This window comes from Corythoichthys intestinalis, chromosome 5 (assembly GCF_030265065.1).
Source record: "Corythoichthys intestinalis isolate RoL2023-P3 chromosome 5, ASM3026506v1, whole genome shotgun sequence".
NCBI lineage: Eukaryota > Metazoa > Chordata > Actinopteri > Syngnathiformes > Syngnathidae > Corythoichthys > Corythoichthys intestinalis.
Window position 1 is genome coordinate 5,437,920 of NC_080399.1, and position 27,059 is coordinate 5,464,978.

General features: G+C 36.8%; 1 protein-coding gene across 1 annotated transcript in view; it reads right to left on the reverse strand.

The window, feature by feature from the left end:
* Positions 1–20,896: 20,896 nt before the first annotated feature.
* hgfb (hepatocyte growth factor b) overlaps positions 20,897–27,059 on the reverse strand; it is a 143,783-nt gene continuing 137,620 nt past the window's right edge. Inside the window, exons 14-18 of the mRNA XM_057836163.1 lie at positions 26,365–26,439; positions 26,138–26,287; positions 25,953–26,059; positions 23,685–23,827; positions 20,897–21,939 (exon numbers count right to left, since the gene is read on the reverse strand). Coding sequence (XP_057692146.1) covers positions 21,754–21,939; positions 23,685–23,827; positions 25,953–26,059; positions 26,138–26,287; positions 26,365–26,439 — 661 coding nt within the window. The 3' untranslated portion in view covers positions 20,897–21,753. The remainder of the gene's footprint in view (positions 21,940–23,684; positions 23,828–25,952; positions 26,060–26,137; positions 26,288–26,364; positions 26,440–27,059) is intronic.

Here is a 27,059-nt window from a genome sequence, read left to right on the forward strand (position 1 = left end):
AACATCGGGGGACAATAGTCAGCAAATACACTTTTAAAAGCAAGAGAGAAAATAAAGTCAAGTCCCTGGAGAAAGATTGTAAATGCGATGGAGCTGATATTGTTGACGGAGTGGATGGAGTGCAGTGCAGTCTTTCCTTTAAGGTCAACGGGATTGCTGAAGTGAAGTCAACAACAACAAAAATGGTAACTAGAGAAGTGGCAAATTAGATTTAAAAACTACATGTGAGTATATCAACTTACGGACTATGAGAAAGATCCTCACCACCAATCTTATTGTCCTCACTCCCACTCTGGGAACTTTGTTTTAAAGAGGCTAGGAAGTCGAATGAAGAGGATAAACGACTTTTCAAAGATGTGTTAACAAGATTAGTAAAGTTGCGGTGACAGTCAAATACCTTTAACGGCACTTCAGTGGCTTGTGAAAGTGTTTCGTGTGGCTCATATTTTCCATCTCTTGTTCACTCACTGGTACATTAGCAATTAGTTCTAATCAAATTTAATAGAGTTAAGTTGCACAACTTGACTTGACCTCATTGCTTAACTCATTGGCTGCCATCGACGTGATAGACGTCTAATCTACAGCGGGGCAAATAAGTATTTAGTCAACCACCAATTGTGCAAGAGCTCTTACTTGAAAAGATTAGAGAGGCCTGTAATTGTCAACATGGGTAAACCTCAACCATGAGAGACAGAATGTGGGGGGGAGAAAAATCATATTATATGATTTTTAGAGAATGTATTTCCAAATTACAGTGGAAAATAAGTATTTGGTCGCCTACAAACAAGCAAGATTTCTGGCTGTCAAAGAGTTCTAATTTCTTCTAATGAGGTCTAATGAGGCTCCACTCGTTACCTGTATTAATGGCAGCTGTTTTCACTCATTATCGGTATAAACAACACCTGTCCACTACCTCAGTCAGTCACACTCGAAACTCCACTATGGCCAAGACCAAAGAGCCGTCGAAGGACACCAGAGACGAAATTGTAGACCTGCATCAGGCTGGGAAGACTGAACTTGCAATAGGTAAAATGCTTGGTGTCAAGAAATCAACTGTGGGAGCAATTATTAGAAAATGGACAACATACAAGACCACTGATAATCTCCCTCGATCTGGGGCTCCATGCAAGATGTCACCCCGTGGTGTCAAAATGATAACAAGAACAGTGAGCAAAAATCCCAGAACCACACGGGGGGACGTAGTGAATGACCTACAGAGAGCTGGGACCACAGTAACAAAGGCTACTATCAGTAACACAATGCGCCGCCAGGGACTCAAATCCTGCACTGCCAGACGTGTCCCCCTGCTGAAGCCAGTACATGTCCAGGCCCGTCTGCGGTTCGGTAGAGAGCATTTGGATGATCCAGAAGAGGACTGGGAGAATGTGTTATGGTCAGATGAAACCAAAATAGAAGTTTTTGGTAGAAACAAAGGTTCTCGTGTTTGGAGGAGAAAGAATTCTGAATTGCATCCGAAGAACACCATACCCACTGTGAAGCATTGGGGTGGAAACATCATGCTTTGGGACTGTTTTTCTGCAAAGGGACCAGGACGACTGATCTGTGTAAAGGAAAGAATGAATGGGGCCATGTATCGAGAGATTTTGAGTGAAAATCTCCTTCCATCAGCAAGGGCATTGAAGATGAGACGTGGCTGGGTCTTTCAGCATGACAATGATCCCAAACACACAGTCAGGGCAACAAATAATGGCTTCGTAATAAGCGTTTCAAGGGCCTGGAGTGGCCTAGCCAGTCTCCAGATCTCAACCCCATAGAAAATCTGTGGAGGGAGTTGAAAGTCTGTGTTGCCCAACGACAGCCCCAAAACACTGCTCTAGAGAAGATCTGCATGAAGGAATGGGCCAAAATACCATCAACAGTGTGTGAAAAGCTTGTCAAGAGTCACAGAAAACGTTTGGCCTCCATTATTGCCAACAAAGGGTACATAACAAAATATTGAGATGAACTTTTGGTATTGACCAAATACTTATTTTCCACCATGATTTGCAAATAAATTCTTTAAAAATCAAACAATGCGATTTTCTGGTTTTTTTTTTCCCACATTCTGTCTCTCATGGTTGAGGTTTACCCATGTTGACAATTACAGGCCTTTCTAATCTTTTCAAGTAGGAGAACCTGCACAATTTGTGGTTGACTAAATACTTATTTGCCCCATTGTATTTGGACTGGGGGGCTGGCGGCGATTGCTGCTAGCCCTAGTTATTGCCAGTGTTGTCAGTATTGCGTTACTAAGTAATGCGTTATTGTAATCTGATTACTTTCTTTCAGTAACAAGCAATCTAACGTTCATTTTTCCAAGCCAGTAATCTGATTAAAGTTAGTTTCCTCAGTGCGTTACTATTTTGTTGTTGCCTCATACTGTATGTAGAATGAAGAACACTGTCGTCATGTACTAAGAGCATTTCAATAGAAAATACTGCTCTTGAGTTTGGGAGTGACATCACATCAAGTGGCGGATTTGGCAATTTTGGGGCCTGAGGCGAACATATCCAGGGGCCCTCTTCATGGGTCAGGGGTTAAAAAGGTGAGAATGGTGTGGAGGAAATATGTTCCGGTACACTAGGGCTGTCCTAAACGACAAATTTTCTCCTGATTAGTCAGTCGACTAGTTTTACGATTAGTCGACTTATCTAATATATATATATATATATATATATATATATATGTATATATATATATATATATATGTATATATATATATATATTTTTTTTTACTAATTTAGCAATGAATTTTTTTTTGACACAAAACCATTTTGGAACACTTACATTCTTTATTAAAGTACAAATAATCATGTAAATAACAATAATTAATCACAAATAAACAATGAGGTTAAATGCTGATAGCATTTATTAGTGCTGAAGAATGGAAAGTAAACAGATTCAGAACACTGACTTTGCCTTTCCAACATTATTCAAAACAATTCTTAAAAAAAAATTCTAGCATTATTACTATAATATACTAATATATATAATAGTAGTATAATAATTATAATAATTATTCATTGCCAATCATATTTGTCATAAAGAGTGTCATTTGAAAGCTATTCTTAGTGTACAATCTGTATTCTGTAGTATTTACTCTACATATTAAAATATTAATTCTGAAGTATGTTGGATTAACTCCAGAAATCGTTATTTGTATGACGAACATGACGTGCTTTTATTTTGAAATGTTCACCGGAAGTACGTTCGCTAAACCGCTAACCGAAAGCTTTACACTCCATAAAAAAACATTTTTCGTCATTGCTTATGGTGTCACTAATAGATTTAATTATTTTTTTCGTGAGCAAATGCTGTTAACCAGCTGTTGAGTGTTATTGTATGACTGATTGGAACTGTACTACATTGTTTCGCCACAGGGTGTGCAGTCGTGTATTTTATGTTCGGTGTGAAGAAGTTAAAAGAGGCATTAGTTGCCTGTTCTCAACTTCTCCCTCACTGCACATTGGCTCTCATGGAGAGCACGTTCGTTCATGTGTTTGAAATAAATGATAGCCGACGTGGAAAGTAGCAAGTGAGCTGTAAAAATAGCGAGCTCAGTGGCGTGAAAAACGCGGGAGAGCTAAGTGAAGCTAACGAACAGCTAAGCGATGCTAAGCGGAGCTAAGCGATGCTAAGCGGAGCTAAGCAAAGCTAAGCGACTGATAGTCAGGGAGAGATAATATAAATGCAGCATTCAAATGGCTTTCTTTTTTGTTTTGTTATTTGTTTGTTTGGTATGCTGACATAATTATACATGACGCATAGTTGGGGGTGCTGCTGGCTCCGCTGGCCCAAGCACTTGCTCGTTGGGGGGGCCCCTCCTGGTTGGGGGCCTAAGGCGATCGCCTACTTCGCCTGAATAGTTGATCTGCCTATGATCACATCTCACGTTTTCTCATCAGGAAAAAAATGAAGACTGAAATCTTCAAATGAGATTTTTTTTTTTTTCTTCTTTTTATTATTTAAAAAAAAAAAGAGAGAGAGAGGGCTGTTTCAAACTAGCGGCAGCCGAGAGTGAAGAGTTTAGCGGCAACCTATTCATTGTGTATTGTAATGTCTGTATATGCGCAGACCCCTTGAGAGATGATCGGACTGGGGAGCAGTGACGCAGGGGGAAGCGAGTAGGAAGAATGGGGGAACGGGCAAGATAGCGAGAGATGGCGGTCCTATGTCGAGGCAGCCCGCTGTTATTTTGTGATTGTTTTTCTTCATTATTGTAACCATAGGCGGATCTACTATTAAGCGAAGTAGACAATCGCCTTAGGCCCCCAACCAGTAGGGGGCCCCAAACCAGCTGCCCTTGCCCCAACGAGCAACGGCTTGGGCCACCGGAGCCAGCAGCACCCCCAACTATTTGTCATGCATAATTATGTCAGCATACCAAACAAACAAATTACAAAACAAAAAAAGAGACATTTGAATGCTGCATTTATATTATCCCCCCCCCCCACACACACACACACACGCACTACAATGGACTGTTCCACGACGACGGACAGAGTATCAGTCGCTTAGCTTCATTTAGCGCTGTTTAGCGTCGCTTAACTCCGCTTAGCTGTTCGTTAGCTTCACTTAGCTCTCCCGCGGTTTTCACGCCACTAAGCTCGCTATTTTTACAGCTCACTTGCTACTTTGCATGTCGGCTATCGTTTATTTCGAACAAATGAGCGAAAGTGCTCTCCATGAGAGCCAAAGTGCAGTGAGGAGAAGCTGAGAACAGGACTCTAATGCCTCTTTTAACTTTCTTCTTCTTCTTCACACCGATCAAAAAATACACGACAGCACACCCGGTGGCGAAACAATATAGTACAGTTCCAATCAGTAATACAATAACACTCAACAGCTGGTTAACAGCAAAAGCACGTCATGTTCATCATATAAATAATGATTTCTGGAGTTACCGGTAATCCCACATACTTCAGAATTAATATTATAATATGATGAGTAAATACTACATAATCCAGATTCTACACTAAGAATAGCTTTCAAATGACACTCTTCATGACAAATATGATTAGCAATGAAGAATTATTATACTACTATTATACACTCACCGGCCACTTTATTAGGTACACCATGCTAGTAACGGGTTGGACCCCCTTTTGCCTTCACAACTACCTACAATCTTAGTGGCATAGATTCAACAAGGTCCTGGAAGCATTCCTCAGAGAGTTTGGTCCGTATTGACATGATGGTATCACACAGTTGGTGCAGATTTGTCAACTGCACATCCATGATGCGAATCTCCCATTCCACCACATCCCAAAGATGCTCTATTGGATTGAGATCTGGTGACTGTGGTGGCCATTGGAGTACAGTGAACTCATGGTAGGCTGTGGCGTTCCAACGATGCTCAATTGGTACCAAGGGGCCCAAAAAAATATTCCCCACACCATTACACCACCGCCACCAGTCTGAACCGTTGATACAAGGCAGGATGGATCCATGCTTTCATGTTGTTGACGCCAAATTCTGACCCTACCATCCGAATGTCGCAGCAGAAATCGAGACTCATCAGACCAGGCAACGTTTTTCCAATCTTCTATTGTCCAATTTCGATGAGCTTGTGCAAATTGTAGCCTCAGTTTCCTGTTCGTAGCTGAAAGGAGTGGCACCCGGCGTGGTCTTCTCCTGCTGTAGCCCATCTGCCTCAAAGTTCGACGTACTGTGCATTCAAAGATGCTCTTCTGCCTACCTTGGTTGTAACGGGTGAATATTAAAGTCACTGTTGCCTTTCTATCAGCTCGAACCAGTCTGGCCATTCTCCTCTGACCTCTGGCATCAACAAGGTATTTCCGCCCACAGAACTGCCGCTCACTGGATATTTTTTCTTTTTCGGACCATTCTCTGTAAACCCTAGAGATGGTTGTGCGTGAAAATCCCAGTAGATCAGCCTTTTCTGAAATACTCAGACCAGCCCTTCTGGCACCAACCACCATGCTACGTTCAAAGTCACTCAAATCAGCTTTCTTCCCCATACTGATGCTCGGTTTGAACTGCAGGAGTTTGTCTTAAACCATGTCTACATGCCTAAATGCACTGAGTTGCCGCCATGTGATTGGCTGATTAGAAATTAAGTGTTAACGAGCAATTGGACAGGTGTACCTCATAAAGTGGCCGGTGAGTGTATATAGTAGTATACCATAATAATATTGCTAGAATTTTTTTTTTTTTTTAATTGTTTTGAATAATGTTGGAAAGGCAAAGTCAGTGTTCTGAATCTGTTTACTTTCTATTCTTTTGCACTAGTAAATATTATCAGCATTTAACCTCATTGTTTATTTGTGATTAATTATTGTTATTTACATGATTATTTGTACTTTAATAAATAATTTAAGTGTTCCAAAATAGTTTTCTGAATTAATAAGCTTCAACAAAAATTTAATTGCTAAATTAGTAAAAAAAAAAAAATTATTAGATTAGTCCACTAATCGTAAAACTAGTCGGCTGACTAATCAGGAGAAAATTTGTCGTTTAGGACAGCCCTAGTGTACTAGAACATATTTTCTCCACACCCTTCTCACCTTTTTAACCCCTGACACATGAAGAGGGCCCCTGGATATGTCTGCCTTAGGCCCCAAAATTGCCAAGTCCGCCACTGGTTGTAACCACAATAAAGTCGGTAAGCCAATACCAACTCCTCTCCTTCTTCCCCGTATCCGGGTCCTTACAGTAGTTTGGATCGGTCAGGTTTGAATAAATTTGCGCCCAGAGAGGCGGAGAGCGCCGCCGCGCTAACTTCGACAGCGAGGGGGAGGCGTCTTTATTATATCTGTGCTATCAGGCTGTTTCGGCAGATGGATATACGCAATTACAGCTGACGAAACTTTTGCGCTTTTTTCTAGTTTTGCGAGCTCTGGGACGCTCGAAAAATGACTCTCATACCGCTCCTTGCTAAGTTAATAGTACCTTGATGTGCGTTGTGCGGACATGTAGTGTAGAACAACAACAACAAAAACATTCACTTTTTCACCAAAACTAGTAAAACTCTTAACTCGTTAGAATTTCCCCCCACTCCTTGAAAAAAGGTCTGTTGGCAGGACTCTTATTGTTGTGGTAACGTATTAGGGCCAAATAAAAAGATAAAGAAGGACTACGATGGAGGTCTGCAACCCGCGGCTCTAGAGCCACATGCGGCTCTTTAGCGCTGTCCTAGTTGCCCCCTGGAGCTTTTTCAAAGATTTTCGAAAATGGAAAAAGATGGGGGAGGGACGGTTTTAAGACGGTTTCTGTAAGAGGACAAACATGACATAAACATTCATTAACTTCATTAATATTGTAATGAAGTTAAACTTGAGGTGGCATTGTACAACAGAGTTACTTGGTATGTCATTCTCTATAGGATCCACTGCAGGGAAAATATTTAATCATCAAGGCTAATTATGTAGCCAAGTTAGTCATTTTGATAGTAGGCGAATATAGCTAACATCGATACATACAGCCGGTGTTGCTTTCATTATAATGCTTGTACAAGGCTTTTAATTTTTTGCGGCTCCAGACATACTGTATCAGGTTTTTTTTTTTTTTTTTTTTTTTTTGTGAAATATGGCTCTTTCAACATTTTTGGTTGCCGACCCCTGGGTCACTACAAGATGTAAGTATTACTATTGCTACGAGAAAAAACATCGTATTATTACTAGGGCTTTCAAAATTATCGCCTTAACGGGCGGTAACTAATTTTTAAAATTAATCACGTTAAAATATTTGACGCGTTTCTTCACCTATAATTTCACATATTTGTTCCTTGCTTTTCTATTATGTTTCTCCAGCGATTAACAGAAGTGGCTGCTCCCTTTTCTGTAAACATTTGAACTCTACTGCTCAAAATTGTGATAACCGGACATAGGAATTTATTGTTTACTTTTTCACCGCAGGAGAGAATTTTTCCTGCTCATTTGCATAAGAACTACAGCATTTAAACGCCAACCCGGTCATCACTCGGAAGTCTCCAGTTATCTTTGCCTCAACTTGTTTTTTTCTTCACCGTCGATGCCAGCCAATCATTTAAATGAGGGTTAAAAAAATAGATATAAATAAATATATTTTAATAAAAACCTTGCATTTAACTAGGGGTATGTTGGCTTTTCATATAAACTACATATGCAATAAAGGCATCGACAAGCAGGTTAGAGGCTTAGCGGTTCATGTGTAACGGAGCATTTCCCGGTCTGCTCACTAATTCTCCCATTCACTGATGTACGCACACATATATTTGCGGTGTGCGTCAGAGGAGATTCACAAGTGCTTTCACGGCAGCGTGAGCAGCCCTGACACCCGCCATGTTCTCCGGATCATTTGGGCTCATGCACGGCGTACATCTCATGGCGCACTGAGTCAAATCAGACGTCTGTGTGTGTGTGTCTGCGTGTGTGTGTCCTTCTAGCTAACTCCTTTTTTATGACTGCATGTTCTCACTCTCTGTCCATTCCAGCTGACCTGCAGAAACATGCCATACTTTCTTATAACCTTGATACCCCTCACATCTGAGTGTGTGTGTGTATATACTGTATGTGTACATACTGTATATGTATGTATGTATGTATGTATGTACGTACGGATATACAGAGGGGTAAATAAATACTTAGTCAACCACCAATTGTGCAAGTTCTCCCACTTGAAAATATTAGAGAGGCCTGTCATTGTCAACATGGGTAAACCTCAACAATGAGAAAAACGGAAAATCACATTGTTTGATTTTTAAAGAATTTATTTGCAAATCATGGTGGAAAATAAGTATTTGGTCAATACCAAAAGTTCATCTCAATACTTTGTTATGTACCCTTTGTTGGCCCAAACGTTTTCTGTAACTCTTCACAAGCTTTTCACACACTGTTGCTGGTATTTTGGCCCATTCCTCCATGTAGATCTCCTCTAGAGCAGTGATGTTTTGGGGCTGTCGTTGGGTTTTCATCATTCATTTCAGAACTTGAGCCAACCAACACGTCTACTGTCCGCCGTAGCCGACGCCAACAGCAACAACATGAAAAGTAAAAACTTCCTACTCTACCTCACCTCTATCTCTCTCAACAGTCACACGGTGCGTTCAGGAACAGTATGCAAAACACAACCGCCACATTAGAACCCGATTCATTACATCATTATTATTATTATTAGTCGTATTGTTACGATTTGTATTTATAATTTTTATTGCTATTGCTGTGTAATTGCTATTTGTAATTGTACCAGCATTATTTATCAAGGATTTAGCGTAGGTTTTAGGGCTGTGGAACGAATTAATTGAATTATAAAGTATTCTTACGGGAAAAACCAGATCCTGGAACTAATTTAATTTGTATGTTGAGGTACCACTCTATATATATGTATAGATAGATAGATATATGTATATGTGTATATATGTAATGTGTATATGGCGGAAAACACAGACAAGACTGAAAAAGCAGTTTCTGCTCTTGCACCCCTCTTTAAAATAAACTGCTGTATTTTAGGCCAAAAGAACTGTTGTGTTTGATAGAACAATATGTCTATCTATATGCTGCCATAGCAGATTCATGGCGCATTAAGCCCCCGAACTATTTTTAATTTGTCCGTTTTACACTGCAAACCCTCATTTACAGACGTCGCGCAACCGCTTTAGTTTCAACTCAGCCATGAAAAAGTAAGTAATTATATTTGTTATTCAAAATGTCTGTAATTTTTAGCTTAGAATTATTAATTGTCATGCTGAAAGACCCAGCCACGTTTCATCTTCAATGCCCTTGCTCGAAGGAGATTTTCACTCAAAATCTCTCGATTCATGGCCCCATTCATTCTTTCCTTTACACAGATCAGTTGTCCTGGTCCCTTTGTAGAAAAACTGCCCCAAAGCATGTTTCCACGCCCATGCTTTACTGTACGTATGGTGTTCTTCGGATGCAATTCAGTATTCTTTCTCCTCCAAACACAAGAACCTGTGTTTCTACCAAAAAGTTCTATTTTGGTTTCATCTGACCATAACACACTCTCCCAGTCCTCTTCTGGATCATCCAAATGCTCTCTAGCGAACCGCAGATGGGCCTGGACGTGTACTGGCTTCAGCAGGGGGACATGTCTGGCAGTGCAGGATTTGAGTCCCTGGCGGCGCATTGTGTCACTGATAGTAGCCTTTGTTACTGTGGTCCCAGCTCTCTGTAGGTCATTCACTAGGTCCCCCCGTGTGGTTCTGGGATTTTTGCTCACCTTTCTTGTTATCATTTTGACGCCACGGGGTGAGATCTTGCATGGAGCCCCAGATCGAGGGAGATTATCAGTGGTCTTGTATGTTGTCCATTTTCTAATAATTGCTCCCACAGTTGATTTCTTTACACCAAGCGTTTTACCTATTGCAGGTTCAGTCTTCCTAGCCTGGTGCAGGTCCACAATTTCCTCTCTGGTGTCCTTCAACAGCTCTTTGTTCTTGGCCGTAGTGGAGTTCGGAGTGTGACTGACTGAGCTTGTGGACAGGTGTCTTTTATACCGATAATGAGTTAAAACAGGTGCCTTTAATACAGGTAACGAGTGGAGCCTCGTTAGACCTCGTTAGAAGAAGTTAGACCTCTTTGACAGCCAGAAATCTTGCTTGTTTGTAGATGACCAAATACTTATTTTCCACTCTAATTTGGAAATAAATTTAAAAATCAAACAATGTGATTTTTTTTTTTCCACATTCTGTCTCTCATGGTTGAGGTTTACCCATGTTGTCAATTACAGGCCTCTCTAATCTTCTCAAGTAGGAGAACTTGCACAATTGGTGGTTGACGAAATTCCTATTTGCTCCACTGTACCTCATAACTGTCGCTTAATTGCATTTTTTTTGTTACTGTTGCATTTTCTCCGATATGTCACCCGTAAAATCCCCCCAAAATCTTGACACTCGGTGATACATGCTACATGGAGTTTTTGGATCGAAAAGAGGTAAGTACGCGGTAATATCTCGTTAAAATCATGGTGTCTTTAATTATGCTCTCGCACGCTGTCACCTCCAGGTAGGGTTTTGCTGTTTCAAAAAAAAAAATTTTTTTTTCTTTTAATGCCCTCCTTTTCAAAATTTTTTACCCCCAGAAAATTGAGATTTTAGGCTTTCCAATGACTTATCACACATGCATAAAGGACAATTTAGAAATTTGGCCAAATTGGGGGTCTCAGAGTGAAACTTCACCTGAGTGTTTTCCGCCATATATATATATATAAATATAATATATAGAGATGTCCTGATCGAGTCCGATCACGTCATTTTCAAAGTATCGGAATCGGCAAAAAAATATCGGCCATCCTATTTTTAATATATATATATTTTTTAATTAAATCGTTTTCTAATTGTATTTAACGTTACAGACATAATATGTTACACTTATCCAGAGTCTTTAGTTTAGGCTTAAGGTAGGGTTATCAAATTTATCCCAATAGCAGTGATAATTAATTTTTTAAATAATGTATCACGTTAAAATATTTAATGCAATTAATGCATGCGCTGCACGACTCACTCGCGCATTGTCACGCTCCATCTGTAATGGCACCGTTTTGCTAATATAGAGACCTAAGAGGCAGCTTAAAATGAGTAGAATGAATTTTGGCAGCCTTTAGAGCCTTATTTTAATTGGCTAAAGCCTTACAATCCCTCTCCCTACGATTAGAAGTATCATGGGAAGCAATGTGGAGAAGCAAGGTAACAATTGATCTTTTTATTAACACCTTGAATTATTACGCACAGTCATGGTGTCACTTGTCATGGTTCCACTTCCCATCATGCATTGGACATGGCCTTCAGTATCATTTACTGAAAGCTCAACAAATACACTAGATGGCAATATTTAGTCACAATATACAAAGTCACATTTATCCTTTAAGAATTACAAGTCTTTCTATCAGTGGATCCCTCTCACAGAAAGAATGTTAATAATGTAAATGCCATCTTGAGGATTTATTGTCATAATAAACAAATACAGTACTTATGTACTGTATGTTGAATGTATATATTCATCCGAGTTTTATTCATTTTTTTCTTAATGCATTGCCAAAATGTATATGATCGGGAAAAATTATCGGGAATGATTGGAATTGAATCAGGAGCAAAAAAAGCAATCAGATCGGGAAATATCGGGATCGGCAGATACTCAAACTAAAACGATCGGGATCGGATCGGGAGCAAAAAAACATGATCGGAACAACCCTAATAATATATATGTATGTGTGTATATATTATATATATGTGTGTATACGTATATATAAATAGGCATGAGTAGATGATGCATGTTGTGCTCACACAGGCACAAAACCCTGTCAGATCCACGTGTTTTGTTGCCAGCTGCTATATTTATTTAATATAGCATCAATTGATTTTGACATTTAATCTGCAGCTCGCGCCTCACCTTCACACACACTCTTGCCATCACACAAAGAATAGGTGGGATGTCAAGGGCTGTGCTGCACACACTTTATTTTTCAAAGCATGGTGACGTCATTGTTTGTGTAAAAAGAACAGTAACAATGCTTTTAGGTTGTAAGCGTGACACTGAATTAAAAATGTGCATGTGCTTGAGAGGGAAGTATGTGCTACTATGGCGCCATCTGTAGTAAGGTGACCATATGACAGCATGCGTTTTCAGATGTCACTCAAAAGTCATAGAAAGGAAATCAGATGAGGAAACATTTATTGGGTGAGACATATGGTATGATAGTACACATAACATAAAAACAGGGGTTCATACATGGTAGTATATTGGTGGAAGCAGTTTTACAGAAGACAAGCATTTGGAGGACAGTCTCCTATTTTAGTGGTTTTCTTAGTTTTGCAAATATGAATGGACATAATCAAACTGGTTGATTTTTATTCATAATTAAGAGAGTTTTTATAACATTTGAATACATTTTTGAAACACATAAAAGCCAGAAAACGGGATTGTTTTTTTTTTTTTCCACTTTTGACTTTTTAAAGACCCCTTAGAAATGTGGAAATACCCATCCTTAACTGCAAAACCTAAGTTCAAAAAAAAAAAAAAAAAAAAAAAAAAAAAACTATTGGAACTTTAATACAAGTCAATCCTTTTTTTAATTGGGAGAGGCTGGAACATCCTTTTGAGAGCCTCGGGATCCCCCAGTCAGAGCTAGTTACCGTCATTTTCGGACTATAAGACGCTGCTTTTTCCTCTCATTTTGAATCCTGCGGCTTATACAGTCACTGACAAATGTCAGCAAATCTTAGCAACCTCTTCCATTTCTAACCGTAAAAAGGGACAAATTCTGCAGCAGGATGGTGCTCCATCGCATACTTCAATCTCTACATCAAAGTTCCTCAAGGCAAAGAAGATCAAGATCGTCCAGGACTGGCCAGCCCAGTCACCAGAACATCATTGAGAATGTCTGGGGTAGGATGAAAGAGGAAGCATGGAAGACGAAACCCAAGAATGTTGATGAGGCATGCAAGACTGCTTTCTTTGATGTTTCTGATGTCTTCATCAATTAATTGTATGAATCCTTGCCAAAGCCCATAGAAGTCATACAAAATATTAAATTTGGATCTCACAGCACCAGTACTTAATTCGCTTATGTTATGTAACATATTTTTGTATTTGAAGTACATTTTTTATTCAATTTTCACACTACTTTGTGTAGGCGACAAAACTTTTGTCTTGCCAAAATTGGACCTTTATGCCTTCATTAAATGATAAATCTTTTTTCAGTGGAACAAATATATTTTTGTATATTCAACATCATTTGGGAGGGTCTTAGCTTTCATATGAGCCATTTCTGAAACCAATTAAATAATTGAATAATAATTAAAAGTGAGGTTATCAGCAATTGTTTCTACAAAATGGATAAGCGACAAGACTTTTGTCAGGGATTGTAGTGCAGTGCGGCTTATTTTTTTATTTATTTGGGTTAATAGGCAACACTTTAGTTGACAGCGGCGTCATAACACTGCCACAAGACTGTCATAATTATGACATGACACTATCACGTTACTGAATGCTGAAAGTGTCATCCAGCAAATGATGTCACTAACTCCAGTTATGTCCAGCTCGGATCTTTTACACCCATTCAAAAGTGAGATAATTTGACGGATGACGCAAAATGATATGTCATAAGCAATCATTAATGCTCACGGCAGTGTCATGTCATAATTATGATGGTCTAATGACAGTCATATGGCGCCACTGTCAAATAAAGTGTTAGTAAATACCATAACTAGCAAATATGAAACAACTAGAACAGTAACTGAAGAAATAATTTGCATAGAACATGAATTTTGATTGTTGTTTATATCTGTAGCGCTGCAATGCATGCTTGGAGGCATGTTGGACAACATATAGTGGGGAGAACAAGTATTTGATACACTGCAGATTTTGCTTGGTTTCCCACTTGCAAGCCATGTAGAGGTCTGTAATTTGTATCATAAGTTCTCTTCAACTGTGAGGGACGGAATCTAATACAAAAATCCAGAAAATCACATTGTATAGTTTTTAAATAATACATTTGTATTTAACTGCATGAAATAAGTATTTCATACATTACCAACTAGTAAATATTTCGGCTCTTAGTTCTTTTTTAAGAACCCCTCCTGTTCTCCACTCATTATCGGAAGTAATTGTACCTGTTTGAATTTGTTACCTGTATAAAAGACATGTTCACATGCTCAAACAAACAAACTCCAACCTCTCCACAATGGCCAAGACCAAAGAGCTGTGTAAGGACATCAGGGATAAAATAATAGACCTGCACAAGGCTGGGATGGGCTACAGGAAAATAAGCAAGCAGCTTGGTGAGAAGGTAACAACTGTTATTAGAAAATGGAAGAAGTTCAAGTTGACGGTCAATCTGCCTCGTTCTGGGGCTCCATGCAAGATCTCACCTCGTGGAGCATCACTGATCATGAGGAAGGTGGGGGATCAGCCCAGAACTACACGGCAGGACCTGGTCAATGACCTGAAGAGAGCTGGAACCACAGTCTCGAAGAAAACCATTGGAAACACATTACGCCGTCATGGATTAAAATCCTACAAGGTCCCGCTGCTGAAGCCAGTGCATGTCCAGACACGTCTGAAGTTTGCCACTGACCATTTGGATGATCCAGAGGAGCAATGGGAGAAGGTCATGTGGTCGGATGAGACCAAAATGGAACTTTTTGGTCTAAACTCGACTCGTCGTGTTTGGAGGAAAAAGAAGGATGAGTACAACCCCAAGAACACCATCCCAACCGTGAAACATGGAGGAGAAAACATCATTTTTTGGGGCTGCTTCTCTGCACAGGGTACAGGACGACTGCACCGTATTGAGGGGAGGATGGATGAGGCTATGTATCGCCAGATCTTGGCTGACAACCTCCTTCCTTCAGTGAGAGCCCTGAAGATGGGTCGTGGCTTGGTCTTCCGGCATGACAACGACCCAAAGCACACAGCCAAGGCAACTAAAGAGTGGCTCCGTAAAAAGCATCTTAAGGTCCTGGAGTGGCCTAGCCAGTCACCAGATCTGAACCCGATAGAAAATCTACGGAGGGAGCTGAAAGTCCGTGTTGCCCAGCAGCAGACCCGAAACCTGAAGGCTCTTGAGAAGATTTGCATGGAGGAGTGGGCCAAAATCCCTGCTGCAGTGTGTGCAAACCTTGTCAAGGACTACAGGAAATGTTTGGTATCTGTAATAGCAAACAAAGGTTTCTGTACCAAATATTAAGTTTGATTTTTGTGATGTATTAAATACTTATTTTATGCAATTTAATGCAAATTTATTATTTAAAAATCATACAACGTGATTTTCAGTTTTTTTTTTTTGTATCAAATACTTGTTCTCCCCACTGTATGTGGTGGCAGCAGAGGTTGACTGTCTCCCCCAAGGGAGCAGTGATGGCCAAATGAAGTTTTTCTTGATGCAATGAAGCTTTGCGCCAATTGGTTCAAAGCTTCATGGTGGTTCATTTAGTCTTATGATGCCACTGACAAAGTGTTATCGGTTAATATCTTTTGGTGTAAATTAGTGCTGCAACGATTAATCGATTAACTCGAGTATTCGATTAGAAAAAAATATTCGAATTAAATTTTGTCGCCTCGAGTATTCGTTTCATTAAAGTGCCGTTGTAATGGTTTATTTTGAAAGTGTTTGCATTCACTTTTATTGATTAGGGTGGATACACTGCCCTCTGGTCTGCCTCTTTCCACTTGGCTGAATCCAACTGCTCCCTGTTAAGACCAACGTAAATTTTTTGTTTGAGCTAATGTTTTTTAATGCATTCATAATTTAGTTGATAGGTATTTTTAGCCGTCTTTGTGGGAATATGTGTCTGAACCATTTGTTTAGAGCATTGTAAAAAAAAACTTTGGCATTTTGTAGCATTTAAGCTAGCGGATTTTTCTATGTAAGTTAGCCAATTGTTCTTTTGTTTTTCAATTTCATATTTCAAAATCAATTCATACCGTTTGAGGCTTAGCTCAGGTATTTTAATTTTTCATGTTCATTATCCGATTACTCGATTATTCGAACTAACTAGTCCATCGATTAATCGACTGCTAAAATATTCGATAGCTGCAGACCTAGTGTAAATATCCCATAATACAGTGAGGACAGCTGCAGCTTTTAGTCCAGTGCGGTTTATCTAGGAACAAATGCTGTTTTCGTGTGAAATTTAGTGGGTGGTGGCTTATACTTAGGTGCGCCTTATAGTCCGAAAATTATGGTAATGTTGCCAGAGAAAGTTGGGGACTCCCTGCTGGAACTGCTGCCCCCGCGACCCGACTTCAGATGAGCGGTTGAAGATGGATGGATGGGCTTCTCCATTTTACTGTCATTACTCTAACATATGACATTTGACCTTGATTTTTGATTTATTAAAACAAAAAAATGCCCCCCAAAATGCAACTTATACTCCAGTGCGACTTGCATGTTTTCCCTCTTCATTGTCTTTGGCTTGTGCGAAAAATATGGGTTATACTTATACACAGTACATAATTAAAATGAGACATATGTGGACACCAGTTTTTTTTAATTACCAAAATTAGTCACTCGCCCTATAAAGAGTTAAATTGTCATGACCAGAATAAAACACAAACTTTGCTATACATCATTTATACATAGACATCAGTCAGTGACTTTGAATGGATGTGAGATTTATAAGCATTCTTTTCTGTATATTTATATACACAAAAATACACACTTATTATAATACTAGACTTATCGGAAAGCTACACTGTAAATGAAAGACTGAATACTCTCGCGGACATTCATTTCTCACTTTTTCGCCGTAGATCTATAAGACCCAACATAGAGTGCCACAAACACACTCATTAAATACTATGTACACAATAGGACTACCGTGCCCGTGGGGGGCGCCGTCGAGCGACTAGACTCGGGTGCTCGAGGGTTTCAAGTAATGCCAGGAATCCAAAGTATTCGCACATGTAATACACGTTCACGACAGTACCAGTGGGGACTTAACAATAAATTGTATTTCATACAGAGTAAGAATTTGGATGGGACTAAACTTGCTTTTTCTGACAGTTTATTATGAAAACAATAAAAGCAATAGGATATTTTCTCTCGTCTGTTGATAGTTGTTAATTTATTTTCTGCTGATCCATTTGAACTAGGAATGGACGTTCGTTCACATCTACCAGTGACAAACATTTAAATTTACAGCAGAAGAGCCGTGTAATTCAATGTCTATTAACGTCATTGACACTGAAAATGTCCAGATGAATTGTATTTCTTTTAAAAATGAAGAGTTATTTTTGTTGTGCACTGTATGCTAGCTCAGTATTTTGTTTTTGACAAGACATATTGACTTTTCGAATGAATTCCCATTTTGTTATACTATTTTAAAAGTAATAGTAGGAAAAATACATCGAAACTACGGTCTAAATTGTTAATGTTTGAAATTCCATGAACGTTGGTAGTTATAAATGACCTTTTGTCATTTGGGTCAATTGTCTAGCCGGTAGCATAAATGTAAACTATATTTTCAGACTACAGGTATTCTGCAGGTTACGAACGAGTTCCGTTCCTACGTTGGCGACGTAACCCCAATTTCTGTGTAAGTCAGAATTAACCCTTTAAGTACCCCCTAAATCTCAAAATAAAATAAATATCCAAAAAGTCCAAAAGTTTTGTATTTTGTTTAATGATGGAGGATACACTGCCCTCTGGTGGCAGTGTTGGGTCTAAATGGACTGTCACCTTGTATGACTGAGTAGCAGACTCCGACGTCTGACATTGATAAAGAATAGATGCATTCTGGTTTGTACCACATCAGACTGTAAGTTGTTTCAGCTAATATTTGTTTGTGAATGTGTTTTGTAATTAAGTTCACAGCTACAGTTTGTGGAGTGATGTGTGAGCGATTTTCTATGGAAGTTGTAATTACGTTAGCATTCATAGCATTTAAGCTAGCAGACTTTTGTTAGGCAAATTAGGTTAATTTAATCAACTAAATTCAAATATTGATCAGACTAGATGGATGTTTCAAAATCAATTGTTTTGTGTCAAGTGTTTTATTTTTAAAATGCGTGTCGTTTTGAACATAAGTCGACATATGTGTGTTATAGCTTTACAAATTGTCAAAAGTGAAGGAAATAAAAAGCACAATTGTCTTGTTTGCGGTCTGTAAAGCTAAACAACTTCGCGTTTAGTGAGGACAGAACACGATATATCAATAAAGTAAAAAATAAAATACTACAAGGCATAATATGGTACTGTAATGAAAAAAACACACGAATGGAGACAAAATAGAGGACAAGACTCCGGTGAGTCGACTACGTCGTAACCCGGGGACTACCTGAATTGAATTTTGTCCCGATCTTTTTTTATGTCAATTTTGCAAGATTATGATCTTTTTTATTTTCGTAATACAACATAATGTTAAATTTTCAAACGACGCCGGAGTCTCGTCCGCTATTTTGTCTCCAGTTGTTTTTTTATGTTCTTTTAGTCGCATAAACAGTACCTTATTGTATCTCACAGTATCTTATTTTTTACATTATTAAAATTGTGTGTTCTGTCTTCACTAACGGTGAAGTTGTTCAGCTTTACAGACCGCAAACAAGGCAATTGTGCTTTTTTAGGCCTTTTGACTTCCTTCACTTTTGACAATTTGTAAAGCTGTAACACACATATGGACATTTATCTTCAAAACGACACGCATTTCAACAATAAAACACCTGCCACAAACCAATTAGCGTTCAAACATCCATCCAGTCTGATCAATATGTAAATTTAGCCAATTAAATTAGCCTAATTTGCCTCACAAATGTCCGCTAGCTTAAATGCTATGAATGCTAACGCATTTATAATTCAATTCGCTCACACATAACTCAACAAACTGTAGCTCTAAACATAATTACAAATGCATGCACAAACATATTAGCACATTAGCTGAAACAACTTACAGTCTTATGTGGGCTAAACCAGAGCGCAGCTATCCTTTATCTGTGTCAGACGTCTGAGCAGAGGTGGGTAGTAACACGTTACATGTACTCCGTTACATTTACTTGAGTAATGTTTTTAGAAAAATTGAGTTCTAAGAGTAGCTTTACTAAGCCATAATTTTTACTTTTACATGTTTTTTAAGAAAAAACGCTATTCTTACTCCGCTACTTTGAGCTACACAAGAGTCGTTACATTTTTCCTCTTTACGTATTAGATTTATTATTTTTCAGCCAGCCAGCCAAGAGTAGCACTACCAATTTCACCAATGAGACGTCGCAACAATAATCACATGACTCCATTACACCAATCTGACGCAAGCTTGCCGTTCTATGATCACGCCAGCCTGTTCAATCACGTGGCATCTTTAAAGCACCGTAAAAAATGAAGTATTTGACATAGAGCCCTGCCCTCAACATGACTCGAAAACACTCAGTTTTTATTGACCGATTGACCACGGAAAAACAGGAGATAGAAAAAACTATCATTGTTTAAAAAAATAATAATAATAAATAAGCAGTTACTCACAATGATATTTTTTGGATGACTACTTTTACTTTTACTTGAGTAATATTATTTTGAAGTAAGGCTAGTCTTACTTTAGTACAATTTTTGGCTATTCTAACCACCTCTGCGTCTGAGTCTGCTCAGTCATACAAGGTGACTGTCCATTAAGACCCAGCGCTGCCACCAGAGGGCAGTGTATCCATCATTAAACAAAATACAGTCGCGTGTTTGGTTGGGCTCACGTGTGGATGGTTGTGATTGCGCATGCTCGGGTGGGTGTCCCGGTGCCAGGACTGGATATGGGGCGACATAGGGTCGGTTGCCAATGGGCTTACACTCACAAGCGAATCACACGATTTCTGGGTTCTAGATCACAGAGCTGATTTGTGTACACTCTCCCCTCCCAATCACTTAGCTTATAGACCCCCCCCCCCTCTTTCCCAGGTGAACAGGCCCCCCACATGCTGTCAAACGGAAATACATCTAGCTGACGATAGCACCAACATATTAATAGTTAGTGTAGGCGTTCAATGTATTTCTTGTTGTTGTTTGTGTTTCTTTTCTTGTGTTTCTTTTCTTATGTCCCCCCACAACCCCTTGCTGTTCGCCGTTTTGTCATAATAAACGAGATATGTTGAATGATAAGGGGAGTAAGTCATATTCTCAGAGTGAAACATTGAAACCGTTCAGACTAGTACTGCAACGAAAAAAAGATTCAAATTAAATTTTGCTGCTTCGAGTATTCGTTTAATTAAAGTGACGTTGAAATGGTTTGTTTTGAAAGTGTCTGCATTTAGTTTTATTGATTTGGGTGGATACACGACCCTCTAGTCTACCTCTTTCACATGGCTAAATCCATCTGCTCCCTGTTAAAACCAACATAAGTTTTTGTCTGAGCTAATGTTTTTTTTTTAATGCATTTGTAATTTAGTTTATAGGAATATTTAGCCATTTTTGTGGGGATATGTGTCTGAACCATTTGTACAAGCAAGTCGAAGCATTGTAAAAAAAAAAAAAAAAAAAACGTTAGCATTTTATAGCATTTGCTAGCGGACTTTTGCTATGTAAGTTAGCCAACTGTTCATTTGTAGTACATAGATCCTCATTTTTTTTTTTTAAAACTGAGGCTCAGCTCAGGTATTTTAATTTTTTATGTTCCTTACCCGATTACTCGATTATTTGAACTAAATAGTTCATAGATTAATCGACTAAAAAAATCATCGATAGCTGCAGCCTTAGTTCAGACCAACAGGACACTTAGACTTCCATTCTCCATGTTAAACAGTTGAACAGGACAGGCTAAAATGAAAAAAAAATACAGTACCTGTTGCCGTTTTGGATAGTTATTTTGGGGTACTTAAACAGGTAATTCCGATTTACGTGTCGCCAGCGTAGGAACGGAAATTGTTCGTAACCCGGGGGCTATCTAGTTTAGTTTCATAAGAATCACACGCCTACTTTCTCATTATTCTTGTAAAAATGCGCTTTGCACAGCTTTGGACTTTATTGTCACAAAATGACTATTTAATTTGAGTGTCTCTTTTTGTGTTGCCCTTAAACGCCACTTTATGTAATCCAGAAAATGTTTATTATTCCCATTCACACTTTAAAAGCAAAGTTTGCTCCCATTGTACGTTGCGATTTGGATGCCATCTCGGTCCTATTTTCTGCTTTTATTTCTGACGAAACACCTGAATAGCAGATGGTCTTTTGGATGTTAATTACCTTGGTTTGCTGTCAGAGCAAGTGTGACATCTGTTCCCGTTGTGTTTTAAATCTTCCATTTGACTTCCTCATCCACTATTAAGAAGCGAGCCGAGCGAGGAGTCCTCCTGAGTAGTTTAGCCGTTTCCGAAGCGGACGTTATTCGGCGCTAAGCTCCGATTCGGGGTAATGTCTGAAGACTTTGTAGATCCATTGGGTGTAGAAGGGCACGTTAATGAAGATGGCGGGGCGGTTGGCGCGGGCGCAGCCTCGGCCGTGGACGCTGACGCCGATGATGACCTTGAGCTCGCCGTCCTGACACACCAAAGGGCCGCCGTAATCCCTCTGCAGGGGTGCAATGTTAAATGTTTGATTTTTTTTTTTGTGCATGTAATGAGCAAACATTTGATTTTTACAACAGTAAAAAGATGTTTGGTTTCTTTTTATAGTTTGAAAGCAGAGGAAATGTGTTTTCGTGGTTGTGCTGCTCTCCAGAAACACTTTAACCCTTTGATGCTTCAGTTTAAACTTCACAAATATACTACATACAAAAACCATTGGAGGAAATACATAAGTGCATGAAAATAATAATAATGATGATAATAATAATAAAATATATTAAGTCCAGCATATAATTGGATCTATATAATATATATATAATATATATAATACAATCCAAAAAATTGGAAAATCCTACACTAAAATAATAAGAAAAATAAGTAAAAATAAATTTGGAGAAAATGAAAATCCTGAAATAAAATGATAAAGCACTAAAAAAATACATTAAAAAAATAAATCAAAATGAAAATATTTAAAAAAAAAAAATAAAACCAAAAGGAAAAAGAAGAAAATAGAAATTTTTTTAGAACATTTTTGGGAGAAAATATAGATTTTTTTTTTGTTCATTTATCATTTATCAATCATTTATTATTTAATATACATTAAATTAACTTTCTGTGTTTACTTATTTATTCATGCTACATGAAAATTTATGAAAAAAAAAAAAACATTTTAAAAATATTTGGTGGGGAGAATAATAAAAATAATAATAGTAATAATAATAATAAAATATATACAGCCCAGCATACAATTTTAAATTGGAAAATCCTAAACTAAAATAATAAGACAAATAAAAAAAAAAATACATTAAAAATTATAAAAATAATTCAAAATGAAAAAAAAAAACCCTAAAAGGAATAAGAGGAAAATAGAAAATTCAAATTTTCTGTGTTTATGTATTTATTCATGCTACATGAAAACAGAAAATATATATATAAAAAAATATAACTTTTGATAAATAACAGAAGAATAACAAAAATAATAATAATTAATAATAATAAAATATATACACCCCAGCATATCATATTAAATTGGAAAATCCAAACTAAAAATAATAAGACAAATAAATAAAAAAATAAAAAAAAGGAAAATCCTAAAATAAAAAATGATTTAAAAAAATCTAAAGTCAAATTAAAAATAAAACTAAAAGGACTAAGAAGAAAAAAGAAAATTCATGATAAAAACTAAAAAACTAAAAATATTTTTGGTGGAATATACATTTTTTTTGTTTTATTATTTAATATACATTAACGTTTCTATGCTTATTTATTCATTCATCCTTTTATCATTTTTGTCATTTTTACATATATTTTTGAATTTTATTTTCTCTATTTAGTATTTCTCTTTATCTATCCTATTTTTTTTTAACCTATTTATGTATTCCTCAAATGCTTTTTGTTAACTCCTTGGCTGCCACTGACGGCGCTAGACGTCCAATCCATTTGAAGTGGGAATTAGTGTCCGAGTGTAAATGGATTGGACGTGTACTAGTGGTAAACTCATTTCCATTCACGGCATAAAGACGATTGGACGCCACGTTATAAGACGTCTAGGAGTAAATTCAGGCATCGAGGGGCGAAACCACAGAAGCTTCAAGTCGCTGATGAAATGTAGCGCAATGCACCGCTGCTCTACTTTTCATACTAAATCCGCAAATTTGCTGGCGATTTAGATCTTTGAAACCAAAGCGCGAGATTTGCTCCAATTCACAGGGGGAACAATTATTGGATTCCGAAATGCCGGAGCTTTACCTCACACACGCCTTCGTTCCTGCGGCCTCCTGCGCAGATTTTACTGTTGGTGATGTGCAGGCTGCCCCTGTGCTGCTCTCTGCACTTTTCGTTGCTCACCATGGGAAGGTTGACCGCTTTCAGGATGCCGTCGTAGCCTGTACCTGAGATAGTGAAAAGTGACACTTATGAATACTGTTATCTATCTATCTATCTATCTATCTATCTATCTATCTATCTATCTATCTATCTATCTATCTATCTATCTATCTATCTATCTATCTATCTATCTATCTATCTATCTATCTATCTATCTATCTATCTATCTATCTATCTATCTATCTATCTATCTATCTATCTTTACTTTTAATAAATATACATAAAAAAGCTTGAAAAAGTGATAATAACTAAATATGGGGAAATGTTATTGAAATATAAAACAAAACAAAAACATGAAAAAGAAAATATAGATTTAATAAAAAAATTAAATAGAAAAAAATATATTTTTTGAAAATATAAAAAAAATGATTCAAATTTTTTGAGGGGAAAATAGAACAAAAATTGAATGAGGAGTTAATTTTTAAATTATTAATATTTTTAATATTGTAATATATATATATATATATAATATAATTTTAAATTAATTTTGTTTACTTTTTCATTTTTTCCATACATCCATTGTTCTACCTATGTGAATTTACTTTGAACAAATACACATCAAAAAGCTTGAAAATATTAGTAATAAAAAATTCTAAACCAATTCCACATTTAAAAAAAAAAACAATTACATAGTTTTTGTTGTTTTTTTAAAGAACAAAATACAGATTTTTTTAATGAAAAAAAATAAATAAATAAACCATGAAAATAAGTTAATTTTTAAAATGTATTATTTATTACTATTTGAAATATATTTTTTTATTTTAAATTAGTTTTCTATTTACTTTTTTCTATCATTATTTAAATTTGACAAAAATACAGGGAAAAAAAAACCTTCAAATTGCTAGTAATAAAATTTTTTTTAAAAAATGGAGTTAAATCGAAAAATTTAAATAAAAATTAAAAAATCTCTAAATTCCACATTAAATAATGAAAATGATTACATACCAAAAATAGAAGAACATATAGTAATTTTTTTTAAATTAAATAATTTTTCGCGAAAATACAAAACAATTGAATGAGTTTATTTTTAAATTATTACTATTTTTTTTATATTGTAATATATATATATATATATATATATATATATATCGTAATATATATATAGTAATATATATATATATTTTTTTCTTAATTTTTAATAAATTGTTTACTTTTTCATTTTTTCCATACATCAATTGTTCTATCTATGTGAATTTACATTGAACAAATACACATTAAAAAGCTCGAGAAATATTAGTAATAAAAAAATAACTAAATATAAAAAAATAAATGGAAAAACTAATATATAACTAACTGGAAAATTTTAAATTAATTCCCCATTAAAAAATGAATGATTACATAGTTTTTTGTTGTTGTTTTGTTTTTAAGAACAGAACATTTTTTGAAAATAAAAAAATGAGTACGGAGTTATTTCTCATACTGAAAGATATTTCAAATTATATGTTTTATATGAAATATATTATTATATAGCAGTGTTCTATTTACTTTTTCTATCCACGTATCGTTTTACCAATCTGATTTTAAATGAACAAAAAACACAAAAAATCCTTCAAAGTATTCGTAATAAAAAATGGCTTTAAATCGAAAAATAAAACTAATAATTGGAAATTTATAAATTAATTCCACAATAAGTAATGAATATGATTACATAAAAAAATAGAAGAAAATGTTTTTTTTTCTCTCGTTTTTTTTAAACGTGGAATTAAAAATTGAAAAGTTCTAAAACGAAACAATGATTGAGGCTTTTATGATATTATTTTTATATTTAAATCGACTTTTTATTTTAAATCAATCTTGTATTTGTTCTTTCTTTCTCTTTTTATTATTTTTACTATTTAAGGATTTTCAAAAAATTTGCTGCATTTTCCCATTTCATTTTCAATATTTAGTATTGTACCATTTTTATGTCCTTATGTTATTCTCCAATGGATTATGCATCTATTCTATTCTAAACGTAAATTCTGGCAGCAAGGGAATAAACATTGACATTCTTTTAAAAACGATACACGGATTCTTGGCGCGAACCTATCAATAACCTAAACAACCTACACAGATAAGATACAAAGTATACAACCATATAGATATATTATCGCACCCAAATTAATGACACAGCAATTCAAAAAGAAGTACCTTTGGTCTCTCCCCATCCATACATTTTACAAAGTGTTCCTTCAGGAATGGAGCAGCCGTCCACAGGCAGCTGAATGGTGTGCACGTTGTCTGCGGGAAGAGCAGGTCTGCACATTTTTCCCCAAAAAAGAATCAGTCAGCAATTTCAGATGACATCCATATTAATAATAACCAGCCTGACTTACTTGGAAAGCCTCAGCAGCGCCAAACTGGAACCTTCGGGTCCGCATATCACCTGCGCGATGCGGATTTCCTGTCTCGTAGCTCCGTCGGGCCCACCCGACGCGATATCGGACACACCCAGCCACACCCGATACTCACTCAGGTCAGGAACGCTGAGTTATGGGCAAATCGTTAAATTAGATATCTTTTTTTTTTTTTTTAATTAAAGTCAATTGTTAAAAAAAGCTACCATGATGAGAAGCACTGTCTATCCGTGAGCACCCACTCTTCTCTTATAAGTGAACCCCCACACCAGTGCGAAGATCTGAAAAGGACATGGAAAACAATTTACCTAATTTTCGGACTATAAACCGCTACTCATTTTGAATCCTGCGGCTTATAGTGCAGTGTGGCTTATTTGTTGATTTATTTGGGTTAATAGGTAACACTTTATTTAACAGCGGCATCATAAGACTGTCATAAGAACATCATAATTATGACATGACACTATCATGGGCATTACTGAATGCTTATAACAGATGTCAATATGTGTCATGTGTAGGGATGGGAATTGATAGGATTTTTACTATTCCGATTCCATTATCAATATTGCTTAACAATTCGATTCTTTATCGATTCTAATTTGGGGGAAAAGAAGAACAAACGTTTTGATTGGCATCGAGTTTGTTTAATCAGAACTCACAAACTTACAAACTCACAACGAAATCAAAAGAGGCCCAAAGCCTCAATGTTAACTGTGGCAATAAGCGGCAAATACACAAGAATGTGTAACATTTTATTGAAACATTTATCTAATAGAAATAAAAAATATTGGTATATATTGGCAGATAGGTTTTTGTTCTGCCTTTGGCAATATGTGTTAAAGCAGGGGTCCCCAAACTTTTTCCTGTGAGGGCCACATAACTTTTCCCTTCTCTGATGAGG